This window comes from Peromyscus californicus, unplaced genomic scaffold, assembly GCF_007827085.1.
Source record: "Peromyscus californicus insignis strain IS unplaced genomic scaffold, ASM782708v3 Scaffold_9__1_contigs__length_137607984, whole genome shotgun sequence".
Classification (NCBI taxonomy): domain Eukaryota; kingdom Metazoa; phylum Chordata; class Mammalia; order Rodentia; family Cricetidae; genus Peromyscus; species Peromyscus californicus.
In genome coordinates, this window is record NW_026294617.1 from 59264172 (window position 1) to 59288541 (window position 24370).

The window sequence follows — 24370 nt, forward strand, 5'->3', positions numbered from 1 at the left end:
TCTTCAAGAAACTTGAAGAATAAGAGCTGCGGAACTGAAAAACACAAGAAGTCAACATTTTCCAGGACTGGTTGTCAGATATGCCTTTAATCCTAGCACTTGGGAGGCACAAGCAATTGGATCTCTGTGAATTTGAGGTCAGTGTGGCTACATAATGAGACTTTGTCTCAAACAAACAAAACAACAACGATAAAGTGCTTCTTGCACAAACAAACAAAAACATCAACTTTGGGGCTAGAGCTATAGCTTAGCTGGTAGCATGCTTAACCCTAATACACATCAGACTCGGTGCTGCGTACATTGAACTTAGTGGCCTGTGCATACAATCTCAGCACTTGGGAGGGAGGCAGGACTGCTGCAGGTTTGAGGCCAATTTGGTCTACCCTGTGAGTCCTCTATGGTCAGAGCTACATAGCAAGCTCCTGTCTCAAAAAGGAAAAAAAAAAAACAACTTTAAAGCTTAATTCTATCCAGCACATAATGTTACAGCCTGCTTCAAGCTCAGAACAGGAAATAGGTGGTCTTTATAATTCGAGTTTTACATATCCTAAATCTAGCAGCCAGCAGGAAGGAATCATCACATCGTATGGGTGGCTGCAGTTACACCTGCTTTCCTTTCCTTTCTAAAGACACTGCTGGCTGTTGCTAGCTGCACCCCACATTCTTATTTCTGATAAGAAAAAAACGTAAGTGTACTGACAAGGGAAGCATCATGCTCTATCTAGATGGTATGGCTCTCTCACGGAATTCTGGAGGCCAACAAAATGCACTGGGAACTGCCATTTTTTAATGTAACAGACTATGTCATGAGATGAGGTGACATAATCTAGTGCATTCTCATATACACAGGTAGACTATTAAAAAAAAGTTACTTGACACAGTTTCATGTTGCCCAGGGGTGCCCCGTGAATCCTGATACTCCTACCTCTAGTTCTGAGATTACAAGTGCTGGGAACCAACCTCAGCGTGTTCATTTTTTAAAGATAAGGTTTCGTTCTGCAGTCCTGACTGACCTAGAGCTGACCATCTTTCTGTCTACCTCCTAAGTGCTGAGTATATAGAAGGTACCACCTGGCCTGTCTTAATTTTTTTTTTTTTCCTTTTTGGAGAGAGTGCCTCTTTACGTAGCCCAGGATAGCTTGAACTGAACAGGCATGCGCTAAAGCTACTCATCTTAAATATACTTTTTTATTTTTGCAAAGGGGTCTTTGTTTTGCATAGCTCATGCTGACCTGGAGCTTGCGTGGATCCTCCTGCCTCTCCCTGCTCAGTGCTGAGATTACCACGACAGCTTTAAGATGTACATTTTTACACCAAGCCCGTTTAAGGAAAAAAGTAGACTCTAGAAGCGTACGAAGTTTTAACAGAAGTCAAAAACACCCTCTTCTGGGTTCTCAACATGAGCAGTTCGAAGTCTTAGGTCTAGACTGGGTCACTTACAATATGATGGTCAAACGACAACAATACGTTAATAGTAACATGATAGCTGTTATTGATTAGATGCAATCAGTGTATGTCAGGCAACCCGACAAGTAATTTATGTATTTAATCTCCAAAACGCTTTCCCGAGGTAGGTGGGCATTTCAAACAATTTTAAATTAATTTATGTATGCCCGTGCCTGAGTGCAGACACGACATACGTTTGGAGGTCAGATGACAACTGGGAGATAACACTCTTTCCTTCCACCCTGTGAATTCCGGGGTCCAGCTCGGTCGTCAAGAGCAGTAAGTGCCACTGAGCCATCTTGTCTGCTCCAAGTAGAAATTTTATTCCCATTTTTCTTAGACGAGTAAACTAAGTTTCGGAGTAGTTACTGGCAGTTCGTGGCAGAGCCGAGGCTAGGATCATTTCTAAGTTTGCCACCCAGAGATGCCGCAAACACCGGTAAACAGCTCACGGACCGAAAAAGAACTCGGCCATCCCTCCAGCCACTAAAGAGAGGTAGGATACAGCGGCTAGGCGCAGAAACCGGAAAAGAGGGGGACGGAACCGGAAACCAGAGTACAGCTTCCGGCTGCGCGCAGGAAGTGGTTCTTCCAGCGTGTCGCCAGCGCAGCTCGCGGAGGCTCTGTAGAATTTGTGTCCCTCACGCGCACGTGGTGCCCGCGTCCCGCTTCCCAGCGCCTGCAGTGAAGATGTCGCACCCATCCCCGACAGCCAAGCCCTCCAACCCCAAGAACCCGCGGGTCTTCTTTGATGTGGACATCGGCGGGGAGCGAGGTGAGCGGCGCGGCCGGCTCCGCGGCTCCCGCGCCTGGGGCCTCCCGGCTGCGGTTCTGCTCGGCCCGCTGACTGTCCGGCGGCCCGGGGCCTGGGGTCGGGAGGGGATAGCAGCCTGGATCCTACCCGGATCAAGACCTGGCGTCCACGAGTCCAGGTTGAGCCTGCTCCCTTGTAGGCGATGCATTAGTTCCCGGAAGTTTCTGGAAATTTCTACTTTAGGAATTGTGGCGTCCCTTACGTTGTTTTGTCTCTTGATTTGGTCGCACTTCCCTGCAATCTTTGCGCCACCGTTTATTACAAAATAAAATGAGCCGGGCGGTTGTGGCGCACGCCTTTAATCCCAGCACTTGGGAGGCAGAGGCAGGCGGATCTCTGTGAGTTCGAGGCCAGCCTGGGCTACTGAGCGAGATCCAGGAAAGGCACAAAGCTACACAGAGAAACCCTGTCTCGAAAAACCAAAATAAAAAAAAAAAAAAAAAGGAACTCTTATTTATGACTTATGCATAGATGAATCTAGAGAATATTGTACTGAGTGAAATAAGTCTGCTGCAGGATCTCACTTTCATGGAATCTTAAAAAAAAGTTGAACTCAGAAGTAGTATGAAGGTACCACTGACTGGGGAGATGTCAGTCAAAGGATGCATAATTCTTGTAAAGAGAGGTAAGCTCAAAAGTTCTGTTACACAACATTGTGGCTATAGTTAACATAAGTTGTTAAAAGAGAACTAAATGACTCATTGAACGATGTGTTAACCACTGGTTAGGCATACTAGTTATCCCCTTTTTGTTTACCCATTTAGTTACTTTGCACAGTGACATGATTTCCTTTTCTTTTCCTTCAGTTGGCAGAATTGTTTTAGAATTATTTGCGGATATTGTGCCCAAAACTGCAGAAAATTTTCGTGCATTGTGTACAGGAGAAAAAGGCACTGGATCCACAACTGGGAAACCTCTCCATTTTAAAGGATGCCCTTTTCACCGAAGTATGTGTCTGTTTATCTTGATACAGAAATCAGTCCTGCTCTTAGGAGCTGAAGAAGAATATAAAGTTAGGTGAAAGGTCTAACAACTCAGTTTCTTGAAGGATACTTGGACACAGGTGATAGCTCAGTATCAAAGGCTTGGCTGTGAGCAGTGGGATTGATTGTGGGAGCATACCAAAGTTTATCTGCTGGGAAATGGACAATCTGACCTCACCAGTCTTCTGACTACCTTTTCAAACCATTTCATTGGGAAAGAAAAAGCATGACAGATAAATAAGCTGACCTTAGGTCGTTTTACAGCCTGGGCAGAATTGTTTGAAAAGTCTGACTATTCAGTGTTTTGGACCCTCTGGTAATATGTGATGAAACTCTGATTTCACGCAGATTATTTGACTGCTGTCCCAGTAGTTTTTAGGTTCAGTAATCATAAGTTCACAAGCTGTATGCTCTCACCATTTTATTCTTGCATCTAATAAAAGTCTAAGTAAACAGTAAATACTTATGAATAAATAAATTACAGTATCAGTAATTTTCATGTATTGCAGGGAATTGAATCCAGGGTATTACTGTTTACACACCTACTCCAGTAATTGGATTTTCTTAAAAATAGTTTATTAAGAATAATGAACATTGATTTTTAAATGTTTAAAATTGATTTACTTTCATATTTATTTATTTATTTATTTATTTTTTAAGATTTATTTATTTATTATGTATACAGTATTCTGCCTGCATGTGTCCCTGCAGGCCAGAAGAGGGCACCAGATCTCATTACGGATGGTTGTGAGCCACCATGTGGTTGCTGGGAATTGAACTCAGGACGTCTGGAAGAGCAGTCGGTGCTCTTAACCATTGAGCTATCTCTCCAGCCCAACTTTCATATTTATTAAGAAAATAGTTAGCACAGTATTTTTAAAACTTCTTTCAAAGAGCAGTTGGCTGGAGTTGGTAACTTGACGTTTGAGCCATTCCTTAAATCACAAGGTTGATGAATAGGCCTACACTATTTTTGCAAATGTAATTGGTAAGAAACATATGCTTTTTAGTCTTAAATTTTGGGACATGGTAGGCAGAGAATACTTTTATGATAATGCCCCAGGAAATATTTTGGGTGCTGGGGTTTTGCTTGCATTTCTTGGGTAGAATTATTGCAGGCGTTTTTGCATTTTTGTTGCTAGGAGAAATGTAAGTCCTATAACTATTATGAGAGGGAGAAGTCCAAGGAAGCAGGACATGGATACCTCCTAACGTAGTGTTTCTTTTTCTCTTGGCTAGTTGTGTGTATTACTACAGTGTATCCAAATGCTGAGTACCGTGAACCTAGGGTTCTCTGAGCATGGGGTGGTTTTAAACCATTGTCATTAAGTATACAGAAATCTCTGGCATGATTCCTAGCATATGTGAGTTTCTGGGCTCAATCCTCATTGTGTGTTCAACACTAATAGAGATAGTGTTTATTTAGCTGGCATTATTGAGCAAGTTTGTACATAGTTTCAAGGAGTAAAATACTGTTTAAGCAATTCATTGTTGGATGGGGACAGATTATTACATGTTATAAAATGGAAGTAGAGTCAGTATAATGATAGAAACTAGGTCTACCTTTGTGTTTCAGTGACAATTTATAGGGAGGTACTTTTGAATTAGTTCAAAGAACTAATTTCTTGGGAGCTGGTGGGTAATAAAGAGTTTTTTAGAATTAGGTTGTGAGAAGTCTAATGAGTAGAGACTGGATGGAAGCAGGGGAGAATGGCTAGGTACACCACTAAGGTTGTGCTTAGGAGGTTGTCTCTTCTTACTTGTTCATTATTAAGCATTGCTGAGATCTCCTGTTACAGTTGCTAGTAGCCATATTCCTTTTTTGCAGTTATTAAGAAGTTTATGATTCAGGGTGGAGACTTCTCAAATCAGAATGGGACAGGTGGAGAAAGTATATATGGTGAAAAATTTGAAGATGAAAATTTTCATTATAAGGTAAAGAAAAATTCTTGTTTTTGCTAATATAAAGATTATGTATTTGAAATATACTTGAATTAAGACACCAAAAAATACCTTTTGAGTGTGACCAGATTGCTGTCTTCTCTCCCCCTGCCCCTCCTCCTCCTTCCGGTACTAGGGTCTTCTATGCCAGACAAGTGCTCCCTCGCTCAGCTACCTTTCCTCCCATTTCCCATGTTGAGACTGGGTCTTGCCTTGTTGCTCAGGATAGCCTTAAACTGTAGCCCAGGCAGGCCTTGAACTCCCAGTCCTTTTACTTACCCTCCTTAGGAGCTGGGATTATAAACCTGTTAGCAGGCCTGGTGTGGATTATGCTTTTCTTAGAAAAGAAATCATATTCATAAATAAACATTTCTAAGCGCTTGTGGTGCTGGGTATGAATGAGCTCAGGGTCTTGTGCATGCTAGGCAAGTTCTCTACCACTTGAGCTACATCCCAGTTCAGTATGCATCTTTAATGTGGGAAGGATTTATCCAGTAACAGTTTTCTTTTTTTTTTAAACAGTTTTTTTGGGTTTTTGTTTCTTTTTTTTTAAGATTTTATTCATTTATCATGTATACAGTGAATGTTCAGCCTGCAGGACAGAAGAGGGCACCATATCTCATTGTAGATGGTTGTGAGCCACCATGTGGTTGCTGGGAATTGAACTCAGGACCTCTGGAAGAACAGCCAGTGCTCTTAACCTCTGAGCCATCTCTCCAGCCCCACAGTTTTCTTTTTTGAGACAGGGTTTTACTGTGTAATCCAGGGTGGTCTTGAATTTACCATCCTCCTGCATTGCCTCCTGAGTGTTGGAATGACAGATAAACATTACCATACTTGGCCAGTCTGATATTTTGGCAAAAATACAGTACTTATTTCACTACAGTCAGTTTTTATATGCTTCAGTTAAGCCAATGAGTTTTTAAGCTGCCATATGGCAAAATTGATCCCAGGAAAAAAATGTTCTCATTATTGTAAGGATGGTAACTTGTGCATCTTTATCCTTGAATTTGAAGAACAACAAAACCATCGCTAATATCCAGGATGTCAGGGGATTTTCCACCTAGCGGATATGGTTAATGTTCGGGGTGTATTGCACCATTCCCGTTTTAAGAACAGACATGTAAGTACAAAAGTAAAGTGATGTCTTTGGAAATGAGGAATATAAGCAAGGTAATTAGGGTGACTTGGAAAGAGAATTTTTGTTGTTCAGTTCTATCACTGCACCAAAGAGCTTATGAAAAATGAGAGGCTGTTTATTATCTTACCTCAGAGTCAGGATTAAAATACAAGGGACAGTGGAGGATAATAATACATAATATGCATGTAAATGCTAAGTAGATTGAACATATTTGTTGTATAACTTTGATAGAAGACTTTATTCTAGAAATATTTCAGATTTCAGAGTTATTTTGATTTCAAAATATTTGCATAGGTTTTATAGGTTGAGCATCTCTAATCTGGTATGTGAAAGTTGTTGCTCAAAAGTGTCAGATTTTGTAACGTCTGACTTTGGTTTTCAGATTAAGGAAGTTCAACCTTTAGGATGGAACTTGCTGTGTAGACCAGGCTGGCCTTGAACTCACAGAGATCTGTCTCTGCCTCCTGAATGCTGGGATTAAAAGCATGTGGAGCTACACTTAGCCATGTGATAGGAGAAAGATTGAGATCAAGTTAGTAGGAGAGACACTAGGAGGTTTGGTCACTTAAGCTAGGCAAAGTGGGTCTGCAGATGGCTGAGACTGTGCTAGTCTGGGCCTAAAATACAGATTTCAGATTGACAGTGAGGACAGCAACAGGGAAGGGCAGTGGAATATCAGAGAAAGCAAGCTTAACTGTGTGGTGAACAGTTAAAGGGAAGCACCAAACAAAGCTATCAGGAATAACTGAGGTATTTCTGACCATTGCATTGATTAAAAGAAAGGAGGCCTAAGGAAAAAACAACTTGGTTGTGGCATTGCAAAAATGAGTGACCTTGAAAGCTGAATTGGATTTACGTTGATGAGATATCTTAGGTGTGGGAAAAGTAACCTGAGAGTTATGAGGCATGCACTAGAGGTATGCATTCAGAAAGGCTATGCTATCTATGCAAAGTAGAAAAGCAAACTGTCTTGTCCTTGAACATACTAGTTGCAAGATGTTCCTTTGCATACTCTTCAGAGTTGTTCATTTACCTGGATGAAAGCCATAAGATTGGAATTATTTTCCAAATTAGGGAAGTACTTATCTGAATAACTTGTCTAAATTCAATACTACATTACTGATCTCAGTTTAGTGAAAAGGAAGAATTGTAATATAGGCCAATTCTGATTGTGGGAAGACTGTATAGGTGTTTTCAGAAAAATAGTAACTGTCACCGAAAGAGCAAAGTAAATTACTAGATGTCCTTAGTGTGGCATCATCTTCTTTAAGTGTAAGCATCCCTTGCAGTTGGCCAGTTTAGAAATACCTGCCTCTTATAAAAGTAAAATCAGAGAAAAAGGTACTTAAACACTTATAAGTGAAATTGATGTAAAAGAGTAAATAGTCGTACACTTCATTTATTTTAGATGAAGAGTCAATAAAAGGAAATTCAGACTAAGGCCTCTAACTTTGTTTTTCTTTTGATGATTTTTATCTCTGCAGCATGATCGAGAGGGTTTGCTGAGCATGGCAAATGCAGGCCCCAATACAAACGGTTCTCAGTTCTTTATCACAACAGTTCCAACTCCTCATTTGGATGGGAAACATGTGATATTTGGTCAAGTCATTAAAGGACTAGGTGTGGCAAGGATGCTTGAAAATGTAGAAGTGAATGGTGAAAAACCTGCCAAAGTAAGTAAAAAGTTACAGTGGAATAAACAGGCCTGCTTAGTTACTGTGTCAAGGAAATGCAAGTTACAGGGTCAGATGATTGTTAGTTAGAAAGTAGGAAAGAAATTAGGATGTTTTTGCTGTAGGAGCCTGGATTGGCCACTTTTCTCTGAAACTTTTTAAAACAATGGCTAAGAAGATTACTTTAAAGGAAAAACGTTTGTTTATTCAAAACAGGTAGACCTAGCTTTCCTTGAATTGTCTGGTAGTCTTTTTGTCATTGCTAATGCTACTCATGCACCAGGATTAACCCGCTATGGCCAAGAAAGCGATTTGAATTCTTGTTTCAGCTTCAGTGTCATCTAACAAGTGATCTTTGTAAGATTGCCCGAGTCTTCCCCTATCAGTGAGGCTTCTGCGTTAGTCGTAATTAACTGTAGTACACACCAGAAAGAAGATAGTGAGTTCACTGCTATTGAACTGAAGTTTGGCATAGATCTTGTTACTGTCTTGACCTGTTTTTCCAGCCTGTATAAATTGCTTAAGTGCTTCAGACTGTATTGTATTCTAAATGTGTGTGAAGCAGTGACTATGAGAGACATGCTAACGAGACTGCATAGGGATTAGAAATCCAGTTACTCATAGGAAGAATGCCAGCCAACAGTACATGACAGGAAGACTGCACTCTCAAACTGTAAAATACTGTGACTAGTGACACTGTCATATTAGTTGGAATGTACATAAAAGGAAATTACTCTAGTTAAAGCAGATAGATGCATTCCTGTCAAGTCTGTGACAGTAGTAGTAGCAGCGTATATGACTGGTCTAAAGTGCAGCCTTTAAAGGTAGATTTAAAGATCTCTAAATACTCACTTCAGTTTAATATTTTTACAGCCGTGTGTTATTGCAGACTGTGGAGAACTGAAAGATGGGGATGACTGGGGAATATTCCCCAGAGACGGCTCTGGTGATAGTCATCCTGATTTCCCCGAGGATGCAGACATAGACCTCAAAGATGTGAGTATTAGAGATGAGTAAACTTGAATTCCTTAAGTGAAGTAAAATATCTAGTTTCAAAAGCTTGATCAGCCTGTCATAATGATAGAACCTTAGTGTTAAGTCACATTATTTACTAACATCCAGCATATTTGTATTTTATACAGGTAGATAAAATTTTATTAATATCTGAAGACTTAAAAAACATTGGAAATACTTTTTTCAAATCTCAGAACTGGGAGATGGCTATTAAAAAATATGCAAAGGTTTTAAGGTAATACAGCATTTTTAATAAATTACTTTTGAGAATGTATAAACTGAATTATTTTGAACTAAAACTCAAAATCACTCATATTTAGCAAGTTATTTGTATAATAAACAGCTATAATGAAAGAGTTACATTTCTTGCCGGTGTGGTGCCTACCTTTAATCCCAGCACTAGAAAGACACAAGCAGGTGTATCTTTGAGTTGGAGCCTACCCTAGTTTCCAGAGCTAACTCCAGGACAGCCCCGGGCCTACACAGAGAAATCCTGTCTTGAAACAATAACCCCTCCCCCACAAAAGAGCTACATTTTTTTGTTGCCCTGACTTATTTTGAACAATTTCAAAATCCAGAAAAGTTGAAGTGGGACTCAACTACATGTTTTTACCCTTTCATGGGTTTTTAACTTTTGTGTTTGCACAAAACTTATAGATTCCATATTTACTCCTGAGTATATCAGCACATAATGTACTTGCTAAAGAGCAAACGCAGTCTAAATTACTTACCTCAATAAGACAACACCCTCTCAAGAAGATATCAATATATCAATGTATCAAATATACAGCCTGTTTTAATTTTTTCCTGTTTCTTTTTTCCTAGTTCAGAGTGCAAACTAAGATAAGTATTTGGCTGTAATGCTGCTTTTATTTTTGGAGATAGGGTTTTAGCTCTGTCTGGTATGGAACTCACTATGTAGATGAGGCTGGCATCATACCCAAAGATCTTCCTTATTCTGTGTGTAGCCTCCTTCCCCCCCCCCCCCCCCCCCCCCCCCCCCCCCCCCCGTCTATTGGGATTCACAGTGTGAGTCATGCCTGGCATCTCCAGTATCTTTTTATTAGATTTTTATTTACTCATGTAAATGATTTCTCATGTATTTTGTGTGTGAATGCATGTGCCACAACATGAGAGTAGATGTCAGAGGACAAACTTATGGGGGTTGGTTCTCCTACTGTGTGGGTGCTGGGATTGAGCTCAGGTTTAGGCATCTTTTGGCCGTGCATTTAAAAAATGTTGTGTGTGTGTGCCTGTACATGTGTGGAGACGAGAGTTCAACTTTGGATGTCATCCTTAGGGACATTGTGTAGCTCCTTTGAGACAGTCTCTTATTGACTAGAAGCTTACCAGTTAGACTAGACTGGTTGGCAGTGAGCCTCAAGGATCCGGCCTTCATTTAGCTCCTAGTGCTAAATGTCCAGCATTTATGTGAGTTCGGGTGGGGGGTGGTGTCACACTGAGGTCCCCATGCTTGCAAGGCAAGCATTTTCCCACCTGAGCTGTCTTCCCAGGCCTCCATGGATACTTTTGTAGTATCTTAGTAAGTTAGTACATAATTGTTACTTTAGAATGAAGAGCTTAAGTATTTTGGGAAGAAGATGTAGGTAGCGTGATATTGTATATTTCCTAAGATAAACACCTTGAAGACACATGTCAGTTTGGCCTGTTCTGTATTTGGGCACTTTGTTAAAGTGGTATCATTCTGATTGCCGTAAATGTCCCCCTTGTGCATTTTCCCCTTTGTAGATAGGAAATAGGTGCTACTGTGAGACTGTGAAGATGCAGTCTTCACACAGTGGTTGTAGTGTCGCTGAAGTGCCTTTGTGTAATTACTACATTGACTGTTGAAGGGCTTTAGTTCTTGAATTTTAACATTCTATAGGAGGCAGCCCCTCCTCCTCTAAGTCATAGTAAATCTGCGGGCCTTTAAAACTCAGTTTATTTTTTATTACATTAATTTATATATGTGTGTAGGCACACATACCACAGAGTACTTATGGAGGCCAGAGGGCAACCTGTGGGAGTCTGTTCTCTTCTTACTGTCTGGGTTCCTATTGGTCAAATTCAGGCCATCAGTTTTGGCTGCTAGTGCTTTTACACACTGAAACATTGTTTGTACACTTGTTACAAGTTCCTCCCTGTTTTTTGAGGTGCTGGGGGTTCTCAGGACCCTTGGCGTGTTAGATAAGTACCCTGAGCTACACTCCTAGCCTCATTTTTGCATGTTGTATCAGTGTGTTAGCACTTGCTTTTAGGCTGCTCTTAGAACTGCTTTGCTTTTGTATCTGTAATAAGCAGTTTCTAAGGAGTCAATTCCTTTTGGAGAAAGGAAACTTTAGAAACTAAGTTATAGGGACCAGATCCTCAGCTTAGCTTCTGGGATCTTTTCAGTCAACAGTTACATCAATGCTACGTGGCTAACAAAATGGCTCAGTGAGTAAAAGCACTTGCCAAGCAAACCTGTTACGCTAGCTCCTTGAAATCTACAGTAAAAGGAAGTAACTGACTCCCCAAATTGTCCTCTGACCTCCACACATACACCATTGTTTGTCTGGTACCTGTATCAAACACACAAATAATATTTTGAAACCAACACGACATAGTGCTTTGCTTTTTTTCCATTGAATTCAGTTGTCCTAATGTAGGAATACTGGTTCTAAACATAATTTATATTAGGAGGTATATAACATGAACCTGAGTTGTACATAATTAGATATGGGCACCATTGTTAGATCTTAACTGTGTGGGAAAGTTGATGTAAAAAATACCCTCTGGAGAAGTAGGGCTAGGAGTGTAGCTCAGTGGCAGGAAGGTGTGCTTAGCAGGATCACAAGCCCTGGGTTTAATTTCTTGCATCTGAAGAAAAAGTGTCATCAAAAACTTACCACCATCATGTATCAGATGGACCTTTAATATTAGACATAATGCTGAAGAAGCAGTGTGCAGTTACATGTTGCCTTTATTAATATGTTCTCTAGATACGTGGACAGTTCAAAGGCTGTGATTGAGAAAGCAGATACAGCCAGACTGCAACCTATAGCCTTAAGCTGTGTACTGAATATTGGTGCTTGTAAATTGAAGATGTCCAATTGGCAGGGAGCAATTGACAGTTGTTTGGAGGTAAGTCTGTGTGATGTTAAACCTTTGGAAGGAGTGGCAATACTTAGAAAAAGACAATGGTCCTTAATGTATTTAATTGCCTAGGACCTAATGAGACTTGACAAAATGTGACTTAAGTCATCTTGTCTCTGAATAGTTTGGATTGTTAGCTCTTTCTGCTAATCCATAATTTTGCTTTTTAATTGTCACCTAATATGTACTAAGTATTCTGCTTTCATTTCTTAAAGCATGTTTATCTGCTTATTTATTTGTATTTATGAGCTTGACATATATGAACACAGAGCCAGGAATGATTAAGAATGTAGGTATGAGGGTGGTAACCCACACCTATAATCCAAGCAAAGTAGAGGTAGGAAGGTGAGAAAATCATAGCCATCCTTTGCTACATAAGAGAGACCCTGTCTCAAAAACTAAACTAAAGCATGTGTGTAGATATGCTTTCTCTCCTGCCTGTGCTGGGTTTTCTGCTTGGTTACAACTGAGATATGTCCTGTGTACAGTCAGGGTATGTACTTAGACAAGGTCTTCCTGCTGCCTTTAAATTGCTGGGGTCAGACATGTTACATGCTGGGCTTGGTGTACTTTAATTTTATACTTGTGTGTGCATGTACAAGGGTCAGAAGACAACTGGTTAGTTCTCTCCTCCCACCTTTATGTGAATCCCAGAGATTGAGCCTAGGCTCAGATGTGCATGCAAATGTGTTTACCCACTGCGGCATCTCACTGGCTGCTTTTATTTTTTTAAAGCCCGATCCTCAAAAAGCTTATGGATAGGACACAGTGGGCAGACAGTTCCTATTTGGTGTTGAGATTGGTTACTACTGGAAATTACAACTACTGGTTATACATGGAAAGATACTTTGTCCCAATTGGGGCCATCCAAGTATACTGAATGATAGTTTCAAAAAAAAATGTTCAGACTAAATATTTTGGTTTTGCACATTAAACTTAGAGCATGCACCTATGCTCAGCAAGAACTATAGTAAGACCTGAGTGTGCAGCTTAGTGGTATAGTAGTACTTGGGTTATATTCACATGGCTACCCTTTAGTCCCAGCCTTCCCATTACCCCTTGCTTAAGTAGATGGAATGGATGAAAACAAGACATGTTACCATTTAGAACATGCAGTAGAGGAAAGTTTGCTTGTCCATTCTGGACCTCTTTACTTTTGTAAGGCAGGTAATACTCCATCTTAAGAAAAAATTCTCAGTATTGGCTCTCTTAAGAGCTGTCATGCAAACAAAATATACTGCTTTAAAAACGTTTGTTTCAGGGAAGAGACCTGTTAAAAGTTGTTCATGTTTGTAGTATTATTGCCTTCTCATGTCCTTGGATTCTGTGTTGTCAGATTATCTAACCACAGGTTGAATATTATTCTGTGATAAACATGTAGACGTTTATTGTCATCATTTCCTATAAATATAGCTGGACAAAGTTATATGGCAATTGAGTGACTTATATATCACTGGATTTTGGTTTTCAGGAAGTGTTGGACTGCCTTTGAACCAATGATTATATTAGAAGGCGACTGTATTTAAACTTTTATTTAAAATACTTTTTTCTCGGCCCTCTCCTCTCTCCCCCTCCCTCTCCTCTTCAAAGAAAAAAAAAAAGAAAAGTATTTTTTTCTCTTAAATAGTCTGGGTCCACTTGAGCTAGAAACCAGTGCAGAGCGCCACACTGGAGACTCATAAAGAAACCCATCCTTCTTTCCCACCCCCTCAGCACCCTCTACTGGTAAACTCCTGGCTGGCACAGGTGCTCTAGCTCCAGTGAGTTGGAGCCAGTTGATAACAGGCACTTTGAGATACAAATACTGATTTTATAACTTTTCTCATAGGCTCTTGAAATGGACCCATCAAATACCAAAGCACTATACCGCAAAGCGCAAGGATGGCAAGGATTAAAAGAATATGATCAAGCATTGGTAAATTATTTTCTCATTGTTTTATAATAGATGATCACCTTAAAAGATTTAATGTCTAATGTTTCTTAAATTCTCTCTGCCTCCATTAAAGGCTGATCTTAAGAAGGCACAGGAGATAGCCCCAGGAGATAAAGGTAAATTGGCAGGTTTTATCCTTCAAAAATGGGTCCTCATGAGCCAGTGTACACATAACCTTGACGTATTTATTTGTTCAGATATTGCATAGTGCCAGTTACTGGGCCAGGCACTGATTATATAGTAAATAGACAAGTATTCTGCTCAAGAATGTATTACTAGCTTTTTAATATGGTACTGCTTCTGTGACCCTTTCTGTTGAGATGAGGTTCTATTACATCAGTGCTAGCCAAAGGTTCAACAGTAAGAAATAAAGCATTCATTGTAATTTTAAAGCTTGGGACATTCCTTCCCTAAGCTGAATGTGGCTGTGACCATGACCAAGCATTGTATGTACTGGGTATGTTGCAGAGTAGCTATGATAGAAATGAACTTTCTCCAAGGTAAAGCAGATGAAGAGTAACACTAGGTCTAAATATTACTGCTAAAAAATATAGCTATGGCAGGGGATAGTTGTGTCACGACCACGCTATGTTAGTTGTTTTTCCAGTTTTTTAGATGCTGTGAAAATTAATTCATTGCCTTTTCTCCCCGCAGCTATCCAGGCAGAGTTGCTTAAAGTCAAACAAATGATAAAGGCACAGAAAGATAAAGAGAAGGCGGTGTATGCAAAAATGTTCGCTTAAAAATAATTAAACTTTGCTTAAACATTATACATTAATGATAATGTAAGTTACTGTCTACATATGATCCCTGATATGTTTCTCTTGATTTTTTGTCATCATTGCTTACGTAGAAGTACTGACATAGGTTTCTTCTTAATAAAGTGTTACAAAATGCAGTTAATCTCATTTAAAAATCTTTCTGTCTCCATTTTCACCAAGAATGATATCAGGCCAATCTTTAAACTAAATTTAAAGTCTTACTAAGTTTTAGGCTTTGTAAATGATTTGGCCCAGTGGTTCTCATTGGAAAACACATATATATACATTACAATTCATAACAGTAGCAAAATTATAGTTATGAAGTAGCAATAAAAATAATTTCATGGTTGGGGGGGGTCACCACAACATGAGGAACTGTATTAAAGGGTGGCAGTATTTAGGAAGGTTGAGAACTACTACTCTAGTCTGTCACAACTATGTGTATAGCTAGTGGGCATAGTTATGTTTCAATAAAACTATTCGTGTTTAGTTCTGGATGTCCTTCCCTGGTCTAGAATACACATTTGGTTTTATACTTGAAGATTTGTGTTTAGCAAGACAAATGCACTATGAAGGCCAATAGTACAAGTTCCTGTTGGTACTGAAGCTTCTGAAGGACTTGGGAAGTGAGATGCTACATCATTTACTTGTAAAGTTTTATTTAGGAGAAATAGTTTATGATTTTATGGGACAACTTTAGATATAAAGTTTACTTCAATAATGTTTAAGGACACTTGTTCAGAAGTTATCTAAACATTTTAAAAAGTTAGCTTGGCATACATTTACAGTTTTATCAAATGTGCCAGTAATTGAAGGCGCTTGTGTTTTACATGCCATTATAAGCAGGTCCTCCTCCACCTTCTGGCACCACCCAGTTAATATTCTGACTCGGGTCTTTGATATCACATGTTTTACAGTGCACACAGTTCTGAGCATTTATCTGTAATCGAAATCCATCACCTTGTTCCAAAGGAACAAATTCATAAACCCCTGTAAAATAAAAATAAATACATGAAGGTATATTAACAAAAGGTAACAAAAAGTAAATAATTCAAAAGTGAGTCGAAATTAAAATCTTAGAACAACTTCAAAAGCCTTTGAGGCTTTCAGGTTTACCCCCAGAGACTATCTGGTCTTGGTGTATATTGCTGCTATTAGTATGCTAATAAACTTAGTACTTCTACTAAATACATAGTAGAAACACAACAGTATTGTCTGGGTTAGTCTAACAAGAGTTAAACAAATGAGCTCCAGTCCTTTCCTCTGAGAGTTTATAGTACAGTGTAACTTTTAAAAGTCAAGACAAGACCTTCTAATTTCACTTGCACGTACAGTAATTTTCATATATCCCAGTGCTGTTTACTATATTATTTACATCTGTTTCTCATTAATTTTAACTGAAAGCTCTTAGCACTTAAGGGATTCAGTATTTGATGAATTTAAAGTTTAGTGTCACTGAATTTAGTGTGGCCGTCATGCATATACATGTACACACAAACTGTCATTTCAGAAACAGCTTTTTAAAACTACCCAAGAACAGGTATTTGTATTTGTTTTCTATAATCCTTTTTTCTAAGGGTAGACATGAAGGCTGTTTCGAGATGATAGGTCACCCAAACTAGGCCTAATCAAAATCTCTACTCTTTTGTCACTGCTAGTCAGAACATTTAGGACATGAGTTTCCTTAAGGATGTTGAACATAGAAGTATTTGCTTGTTTTTTAAATAAACAACCGTCTCCTTGCAATGGAAAGGGAACATCTTTAAATGGAAATTTGTTAATGTTTAGGAACAGAAGGAAATCATTACTGACCTGCAGGGCAGAATCGCTGTTCAGGCCCATCATATATTGACAGATTTCTATTAACAGGTATGCTGTCATCCTTTAAGGTTAAATGTGCTGGCTGATCATGTTCATGATTAGTACCACTCAGAGCCACAGATGATAAGAGGTCAAAACTGATCTGTCCATCAGGTTTTGGATACTCAATGGGTGTGCAATCCTTAGCTGGTTTGAGCCGATCAGAGTCTGAGCCTTAAGCAATTTTGAGGAAGATGTTTAATAAAGTAGCATAACTTTTTTAAAAGATTTATTTATTATATATACAGTGCTCTGCATGTATGCCCGCATGACAGAAGAGGGCGCCAGATCTCATTACAGATGGTTGTGAGCCACCATGTGGTTGCTGGGAATTGAACTCAGGACCTCTGGAAGAGCAGCCTGTGCTCTTAACCTCTGAGTCATCTCTCCAGCCCCAAAGTAGCATAATTTTCCAGTGCTTTTTTTTTTTTTTTTTTTTTTTTGGTGCTGGAGATTCAGCAAGATGCATACTAATTAATAGTCTCTTATCACTGAACTTCACTCTCAGTCCATCAATGAAGTAATCTTGTTACTTAGTTCAGACTGGCTTTGAATTACCTTCTTGCCTTTATCTCCCTTTGCCTGGCCTCAAGTAGTATATTAGAAAAACTTGGAGCTACCATCATACCGAAGGAAAGAGCTCAGTCTAGGGTAGTTTACCTTTTTTTTTTTTTTTTTTTTTTTTTTTTGGTTTTTCGAGACAGGGTTTCTCTGTGTAGCTTTGCGCCTCTCCTGGGACTCACTTGGTAGCCCAGGCTGGCCTCGAACTCACGGAGATCCGCCTGGCTCTGCCTCCCGAGTGCTGGGATTAAAGGCGTGCGCCACCACCGCCCGGCAGTTTACCTTTTAAAGATACTGAATTTCAGATGGGTGTGGTAATGCATATTTGTAATCTCAGTGCTTAGGAGGTAGAGGCAGGAGAAATAGTTTAATGTCAACCCTTTGACTACGAAGCAGATTTGATCCTGTCGCAAAATATCCCCCCCCCTTATAAAATAAACACCCACACCCAGACAGAACCGTATTTACCACATATCTGACAAAGCAAGTTTAAAATAGTAGAGATAAGAGCTTAGCAAAAGCCTCAGGTTCAGCCCTAACACTACCAAAATACTAAAAAGTTACATTTTCTAGTAATGAACACACCCCATACATACATTTTTCTTCCATATAAAGGTGCTTAAGATAAACACTGGTATTTAGTATATTTGAATTACCTTTATGTTTTAGAGTCCATGGCTCCATTCCTCTCAATATCCAGTAAAATATTCCAGTGTAAATCATCCCTCCATATACTCCCAGTATCCCGTGGCAGGATGGCCTTATATTCCTAACAGCATGTAGCTCTTTCCATACCCAAGATTTCTTCAAATTATCCTCATACTCAGTTACATGGAGTCCTTTTATGAAAAATAAGAAATATTAAGTGAAACACAGAGGGTGAGTTAATTTGTAGAAACATGGTTATGTGGATCCACACAGAATCACAAATGTTGGCGTCTTCCAACAAGATAATCTCTATATTTAATGGTAGGAAGCATTTGATCTGCCTTTCTTTGGATGGCACTGGGGCTTTGTGCATGGTTGGCGAGTATCCTACCGCTGGGCCATAAATATTAGACTTTAATGTTTACACTGGAAGCATAACAAATTAGCTTGAAAAGGGAAACGTAATACAAGTTCAGGCTATTTACAAACACATATTTTTTTTTTGTTTGTTTGTTTTTTCAAGACAGGGTTTCTCTGTGTAGCTTTGTGCCTTTCCTGGATCTCGCTCTGTAGACCAGGCTGGCCTCGAACCCACAAAGATCCGCCTGCCTCTGCCTCCTGAGTGCTGGGATTGAAGGTGTGTGCTACCACCCAGCTACAACTAACTGACTTGCACAAACTACAAAGTGGTTATACTCTTTAGCTAATGGTTTTCTTATAATTCTCAAGGGATTTTATTCCTTGTTATAATACTAAATTCCAGTATATAATACTATACAATATAATACTAAATTATCTGGTACTGTGTTTACAACAGCTAGAGTAGGGCTGCTGGTTCCACAAGGAACAGAACTTGACTAAAAATTAAGAGAAAGTTCTACCTAACTGTTGCATTCCATCTTGCCTGTCCTGCCCTGTCTAAAGTATTCTCTTGGCTTTTATTGGTTTTCTTACCACTTACCAAACCCATGTACTAGACCTTTATTCTTAGATACTTGAAACCATAACCAAGTTGCACTTACTGTTTTTTTTTTTTAGGGCTAGGAACCAATCAAACCCAGGGTCTTGTTCATGCTAGGCACTCCATGAGCCATGCCCTAAGTCCCTTCGTTGCTAATTCTTAGTAAAGGAACATTGGTTATCTGTGATTCTAAGGTCTAGGTTTATTTATGAAATATCTGCTGAGTTGCACCTATATGCCCAGTGTTTAGAACTGAAAATGAACAAAGTCTTTGCTGGAGTTTTTGGCAGGAGACAGTAGATAAAAATTTTCTTTTGGACAGTAGATAAATTAAGCCAAATATATAGTGTGTCAAATAAAAATGATGGCACATGATAATAAACAGTTCAAGGGGTAGGAAGGCTATGCATATTCCAACTGGTAAGATTTAGAGAGGCCACCTGAGAGTGCTATCTGAACAGAGACAAAACCCACAAGATAGAGCATGCATGGCATGTTCAGGAGCTGGAGACCAGTGGCCGGGATGCAGGGTTGTAGAAACAGTCAACAGTTGGGGGAGATAGCTCAGTAGTAGAGTCCTAGGTTCAATCCTCAGTACTGGCAAGAAAAACAGAACAGACAGCCAACAACAACCCCCAAACTGGTGACCATGGAGTTGCGGTTCCATTGGGAATACTTCTGTGATTACAGTGTTCCTTGGGGGGTTTCTTTTGAGAGCACTAAGATGGCTGAGCTAGGAAATGCACTTGCCAAGCAAGCATGAGGACCTGAGTTCAGTTCCTGGAACTATATAAATGTGTAAGAACTGACTTCCAAGGTCTTCTGATAGTGAGCCAGACAGGTGACGTGTGCAGTTAGGACAATATAGCACTCTTCCAGAGGACCTAAGTTTGATTCCCAGCATGCACATCAGGCGGCTCACAACTGCTTGTAACCCCCAGCTCCAGGGACATCTGACTCCTCTGACCTCTGCAGGAACTTGCACGTATGTGCATATACCTACACACACAAGTAAACAATGATAGTAAAAAAAAAATTTTTAAGTTCTCTGACCTCCATATGCGCACTGTAGCACGTACATGCCCCAGCCCTACATATTACATATATACATAAAAATAGTTATAAAAAAAAAGAAATGAAAGGAAAAATTAGATTTCAAAATAAGAGACTTGCCAGGGGATCTTTTTATTTGAATTAACTGATTTAGAAATAGGGTCTCATAGTATAGCCTTGGTTGCCCTGGAACTCATAGAAACCTGCCTGTCTCTCCTTTGATTAATGGATGCCCAGTTAGATGGCCTCTTAATGATCTATGGCGGTGGCAGTGCCTGTTCTCTGGCACAGCAGAGTCATGTGATTATGCTTGCAGTGTTTGCTAAGGATAGGTGGCTGATTTTGCCCTGTGTAGTGATGCTCTGTTTCTAGCCTATGGATACTTGGGAATTGGTGTGATGCCTTTTGAATGATTCCATATATGCAATGCAGATGTACCATCAAATCCAAAAGGAGACAATCACTGGTACTACATTTTGGATGAGAATAAAATGACAGTTTTAAAGTTTCTGACTGTATTAGTGTTCCTTTACTGTAGGAGGAGCTTCTCACCTGTTGTCTTTGATTGGAGATTTTCACTAGTTAGTTGATTAAAAATTGATTCTGCTGCCAGACTTCCACTTTTCATTGCTGTGTGGGTACCTTTGATCTTGGGAACATTCATGAAACCAGGGCTACAACCAATTAGTAAGCCACCAGGAAAAGTGAGTTTTGGTATAGACTGAAAAGAAGATTGAGAATACATCTGTCAGCTCAAGTGAGGCAGAAACAAATACCCAAACCTAAAGCTGTAGGAAAAGAAGACAAATAAACAACATGAAAAGGAACGCAGCAGCCAGGGAAGGAAACCCAGGCAGGGCAGTTTAGGATTAGGACTACGGCCATTTCCCATTTTTTTTTTTCTTATTCCGCGCCTGATCTCTATGGGACAGAATTATCAAACAGCCCATTTGAAATGACATGCTTTTATTAATACGTATCTGTGTCATGGTTAGAAGATTTTCTAAATTTGGATGACAAACTAACTTCCTTTCCATGTGTTTTGGGAAAAGATTCCATATCTTTTTATTTTAGTCTGACATGTAGAGATGGATAACTATGACCTAATGGCATTACAATGACTAGCTACTACTCTAAACAAATTTTATTAGCTTAAACTGAACTTTCAATTTCTGATTAAACAACCAATGTAATAAAGGTCTCAATATTTTCAATTTAGCCAATAAAGTATACTGTTTAAGGAGTAGGAACTGAAAAAACTGCACGGGAACACGTCCTCTGGTCTGAAAAGGAAGAAAGCCAATGCGGGGTTGTTCTTTTCTTCAGATGCAGTTTTTCTTCTCTGGGGCTCTCTGAATTCAGCCATAGACAGGCCTTTGTTGAGCAGGTGGTGGAGTGGTAAAAGTTGGATGGTGCTGACTGAGACTCACAAAACTTGTCATCAGCTGCAGAAGACATGGGGAGGGAAGGCTTTGTGGCCACCGTTCCTCCAATGGTAGAATTCTGAAGCAAAGAAGCCCACCTGAGGGCAGAAGGAATCCGAGAAGGACCATGCCCAGGCTGCCGAGATGGTTCAGTGGGGAAAGCTTGCTGTCAAGCTTCATGACTTGAGTTTAATCCTCATAACCCACAGTGGAAAGAGAGAACCAAGTCTCACAAGTTGTCCTCTGATCTCATGCATGTACACATACATGTGCACATACATACACACATATTTGAGTGACTTATTTATAATACCATTATGACAATGTTAATAGTAACAATGTATTCAGAATTTTATTTTAAGGTTAACTGCCCCCCCATGTTACTTTTCTAATTCAATCAAAGAAAATCAGACCCCAATTTCTAAAATATCCCTAGAATCTAGACTAGAAGGGATGGCAGAATCCTGAAGGTCAGAGAAGCTATCTTGTTCCAAATCATTTGGTCTAACCTTTAGAGCTGGTTTTCAATTATCTTACTTGTCTGATACTGTTTTTAACAACAGTACTAATAGCTTTTATCATGGCCATTTAGGTCTTATTTCATTGTTTAATACCTACTCAATAAATTAATCATATTGCAAAATATTTATTTTGAATATGTACTAACAGAATAATTGGTGCCAGGATCCTAACAGGCTACCTGAAAGACTTAGTTGGGATAAATCATTTTTGAAAATTTTCACTTTCCTAGTATAGTTAAAGAATAAAGGGAAACAGCATGAATTACACAATTTTTGTTTTCTAGTAAAAAAATAAAAGGCCCATGAAGATATATGTATTCGTCATACACACACACACACACACACACACACACATGAATGAGATGATCTCACTATGAATTCTTGTCTAGCCTCAAACTCAAGAAATCCACCTGCCTCTGCTAACCAAGTGCTGAGGTTAAAGGCATGCACCGCCACACCCAATGAAATCAATATATTTTTTTTCTTTTATGTGTATGAGTGTTCTGCTGTATGTCTGTGCACCATGTGTGTGCTAGTATCTGAGGAGATCAGAAGAGGATGTCAAGATGCCTTGAAACTGGAGTTGGGGACATTGTGAGCTGTCATGTGGGTGCTGGAATTAAACTTGAGTCCTCTGCAAGAACAAGTGCTCTTAACCACTGGGCCATCTCTCCAGCTCTCAACATTCTTAAAACTAAATTCATAGTGTAATTAATTACTGTGTTCATGCATAATTTTATAAACAGTATTTTGTTAAATTCCTTAAATAAATTTTCTTCCTAGGAAATAATTATTTTGTTTTTGACTGGTTATTTAATTTACAAAATAAAAATGGAGAGTATGTGCTGGAAGCTACCTGGAGGCCACCTTCATTGAGTGCCCGTGCTCCGTAGGCTATCCTCTTCCCCCCTTCCAGTGTGGGCTGGATGCTCGGGTGGTGCTTCCACCTTTGGAACTCTCGGAATGGACTCAGGTATGGATTCTGATAGTCGAGACCAACCTTAAACCAAAACCCAAATGAAAACAGATAAACTCTAAACTCTGAGGAAAAGAAAGTAAGCAAAAGGATAGTATGTGTTTATAACCAGCAAAACTTTAAAAATTAAGAAGACATTAAAAAACCATTGTGCTCTGGAAATCAAAATCCAAATTAAGGGAAAAAAATAATCAAAACCCCATTTGTAAATAAGTCTCCACAAATGGAGTTTTGATTACTTATTACTTGTCTATCAATACGAACTCTATAAGTAAGATAGTTAATCTATGTTATAGTACTACTAGGGCATAAATGAAAAGGGGTGTAAATTGTATTCAGAAAAACGGCGGGATGAGATACAGGTTTCATGGCAGTGCTAGTGCTAAAATGAACAGCTACACCTTTTTCCTTTGATGAGACTGAGTCACTAGGGTAAGTACCATAAAGTGACACTAAAACTTGAGAGTATTAAGCACTGACAGTGCATAAATTCAATGATGTGTCATGTAAAAGTAGGATCATGACACTATACTATGATGCTGCTGTCAACTACAAGGTATAGAAACTAGCTAGTTTGCATTGTTCAGAAAGTTCAAGATACAATTTATTGCTATAGTGACAGAAGAGGAAATTGCCTGTGATTGTTTTTAAGTAGTAGGTTCAAACTGAGGGCCAATTTTATTTTCAGTGGCAGCATGCTGTGGTGGAAGTGGGCTTTGAAGTCAGCATCAGGCATGAATCCTGCCTCCATCACTGTGGTGGTTTGAATGAGAATGACCCTCAGAGATTCATATATTTGAATGCTTGGCTCTCCAGTTAGTTGAACTGTTTGGACGGGTTAGGATGTGTGGCCTTGCTGGAGGAGGTGTGTCCCTGGGAATGGGCTTGGTGTAGTTAAAAGCCCAGACTAGGCCCAATCTCTCTCTTTGGCTTCAGATCAGAATGTAAAACTCAGCTACTGCTCCAGCACCATTGATCGTGGACTAGCCCTCTGAAACTGTAAGCAAATCCCCAATTAAATGCTTTCTTTTATAAAAGTTGCCTTGTAGTCATTACTGTGGCCTTTGGATAGACTTGGTTAATTTACTCAGATTTCAGTTTTCTCACTGGCACAATAAGGTTATGTTTCATAGCACAGGATGGCTATAAAATGTACTGACCAATCTCTACAAAGCTTCTAGAACAGTGCCCAGAGTGTGGTAGCCACTAGTATTTTAGCTAAGTAAGTTGATGAATGTCTATAGTAGTCATAGACATTCTACATTCAGATAAATTCAAAAGTTAGCTTTCTAATGGAAAAGTATTCTCCAGGTTTAAAACCCTGTTTTCACACAAATCACTGTATAATTCTGGCAAAATCTTTTGCAATGGGGAGATAACTTACCACAAAACCAACAGCTACTAGAGGTTCACCTTCATTTAAATGATAAAGGAAAGAGCCTCCATAAGTATGTCTGTCCAAGGGCCAACCAACAGTGTGATCTACTCTCCCAGGTTTCCATTTCTTTTCATCAATAATCCATAA

The 24370-nt window shown here is 39.4% G+C and overlaps 2 protein-coding genes across 4 annotated transcripts in view; one reads left to right on the forward strand and one right to left on the reverse strand.

Moving 5' to 3' along the window:
- Positions 1–2027: 2027 nt before the first annotated feature.
- On the forward strand, positions 2028–14978 carry Ppid (peptidylprolyl isomerase D). Of its 2 annotated transcripts, XM_052731305.1 has the most exons (10): positions 2028–2221; positions 3067–3207; positions 5072–5178; positions 7810–7998; positions 8872–8994; positions 9141–9247; positions 11994–12135; positions 13976–14062; positions 14154–14196; positions 14735–14978. In XM_052731305.1, the coding sequence occupies exons 1-10, from the start codon at positions 2137–2139 to the stop codon at positions 14821–14823; spliced, it is 1113 nt and encodes a 370-aa protein (XP_052587265.1). In that variant the 5' UTR covers positions 2028–2136; the 3' UTR covers positions 14824–14978. The 2 variants fall into 2 exon arrangements, with proteins under 2 accessions (XP_052587265.1, XP_052587266.1); XM_052731306.1 differs by lacking the exons at positions 2028–2221; positions 3067–3207; positions 5072–5178 and adding an exon at positions 5199–6307.
- Positions 14979–15480: 502 nt separating this feature from the next.
- The window catches only part of Etfdh (electron transfer flavoprotein dehydrogenase), a 28296-nt gene continuing 19406 nt past the window's right edge, over positions 15481–24370 (reverse strand). For both annotated transcript variants that reach the window (XM_052731304.1, XM_052731303.1), the window contains exons 8-13: positions 24230–24370; positions 22726–22869; positions 20477–20645; positions 17919–18101; positions 16654–16875; positions 15481–15831 (exon numbers count right to left, since the gene is read on the reverse strand). In XM_052731304.1, the coding sequence (XP_052587264.1) occupies positions 15668–15831; positions 16654–16875; positions 17919–18101; positions 20477–20645; positions 22726–22869; positions 24230–24370 (1023 nt within the window). In that variant the 3' untranslated portion in view covers positions 15481–15667. The remainder of the gene's footprint in view (positions 15832–16653; positions 16876–17918; positions 18102–20476; positions 20646–22725; positions 22870–24229) is intronic.

What these genes read in the sequence shown, in the direction of transcription:
- Ppid (XM_052731305.1), top strand. Translation starts at nt 2,137, where the DNA reads ATGTCGCACCCATCCCCGACAGCCAAGCCCTCCAACCCCAAGAACCCG. An exon ending in AGGATGCCCTTTTCACCGAA is followed by an intron (nt 3,208 to 5,071) that starts GTATGTGTCTGT and finishes CCTTTTTTGCAG; the next exon opens with TTATTAAGAAGTTTATGATT. An exon ending in GATAGCCCCAGGAGATAAAG is followed by an intron (nt 14,197 to 14,734) that starts GTAAATTGGCAG and finishes TTCTCCCCGCAG; the next exon opens with CTATCCAGGCAGAGTTGCTT.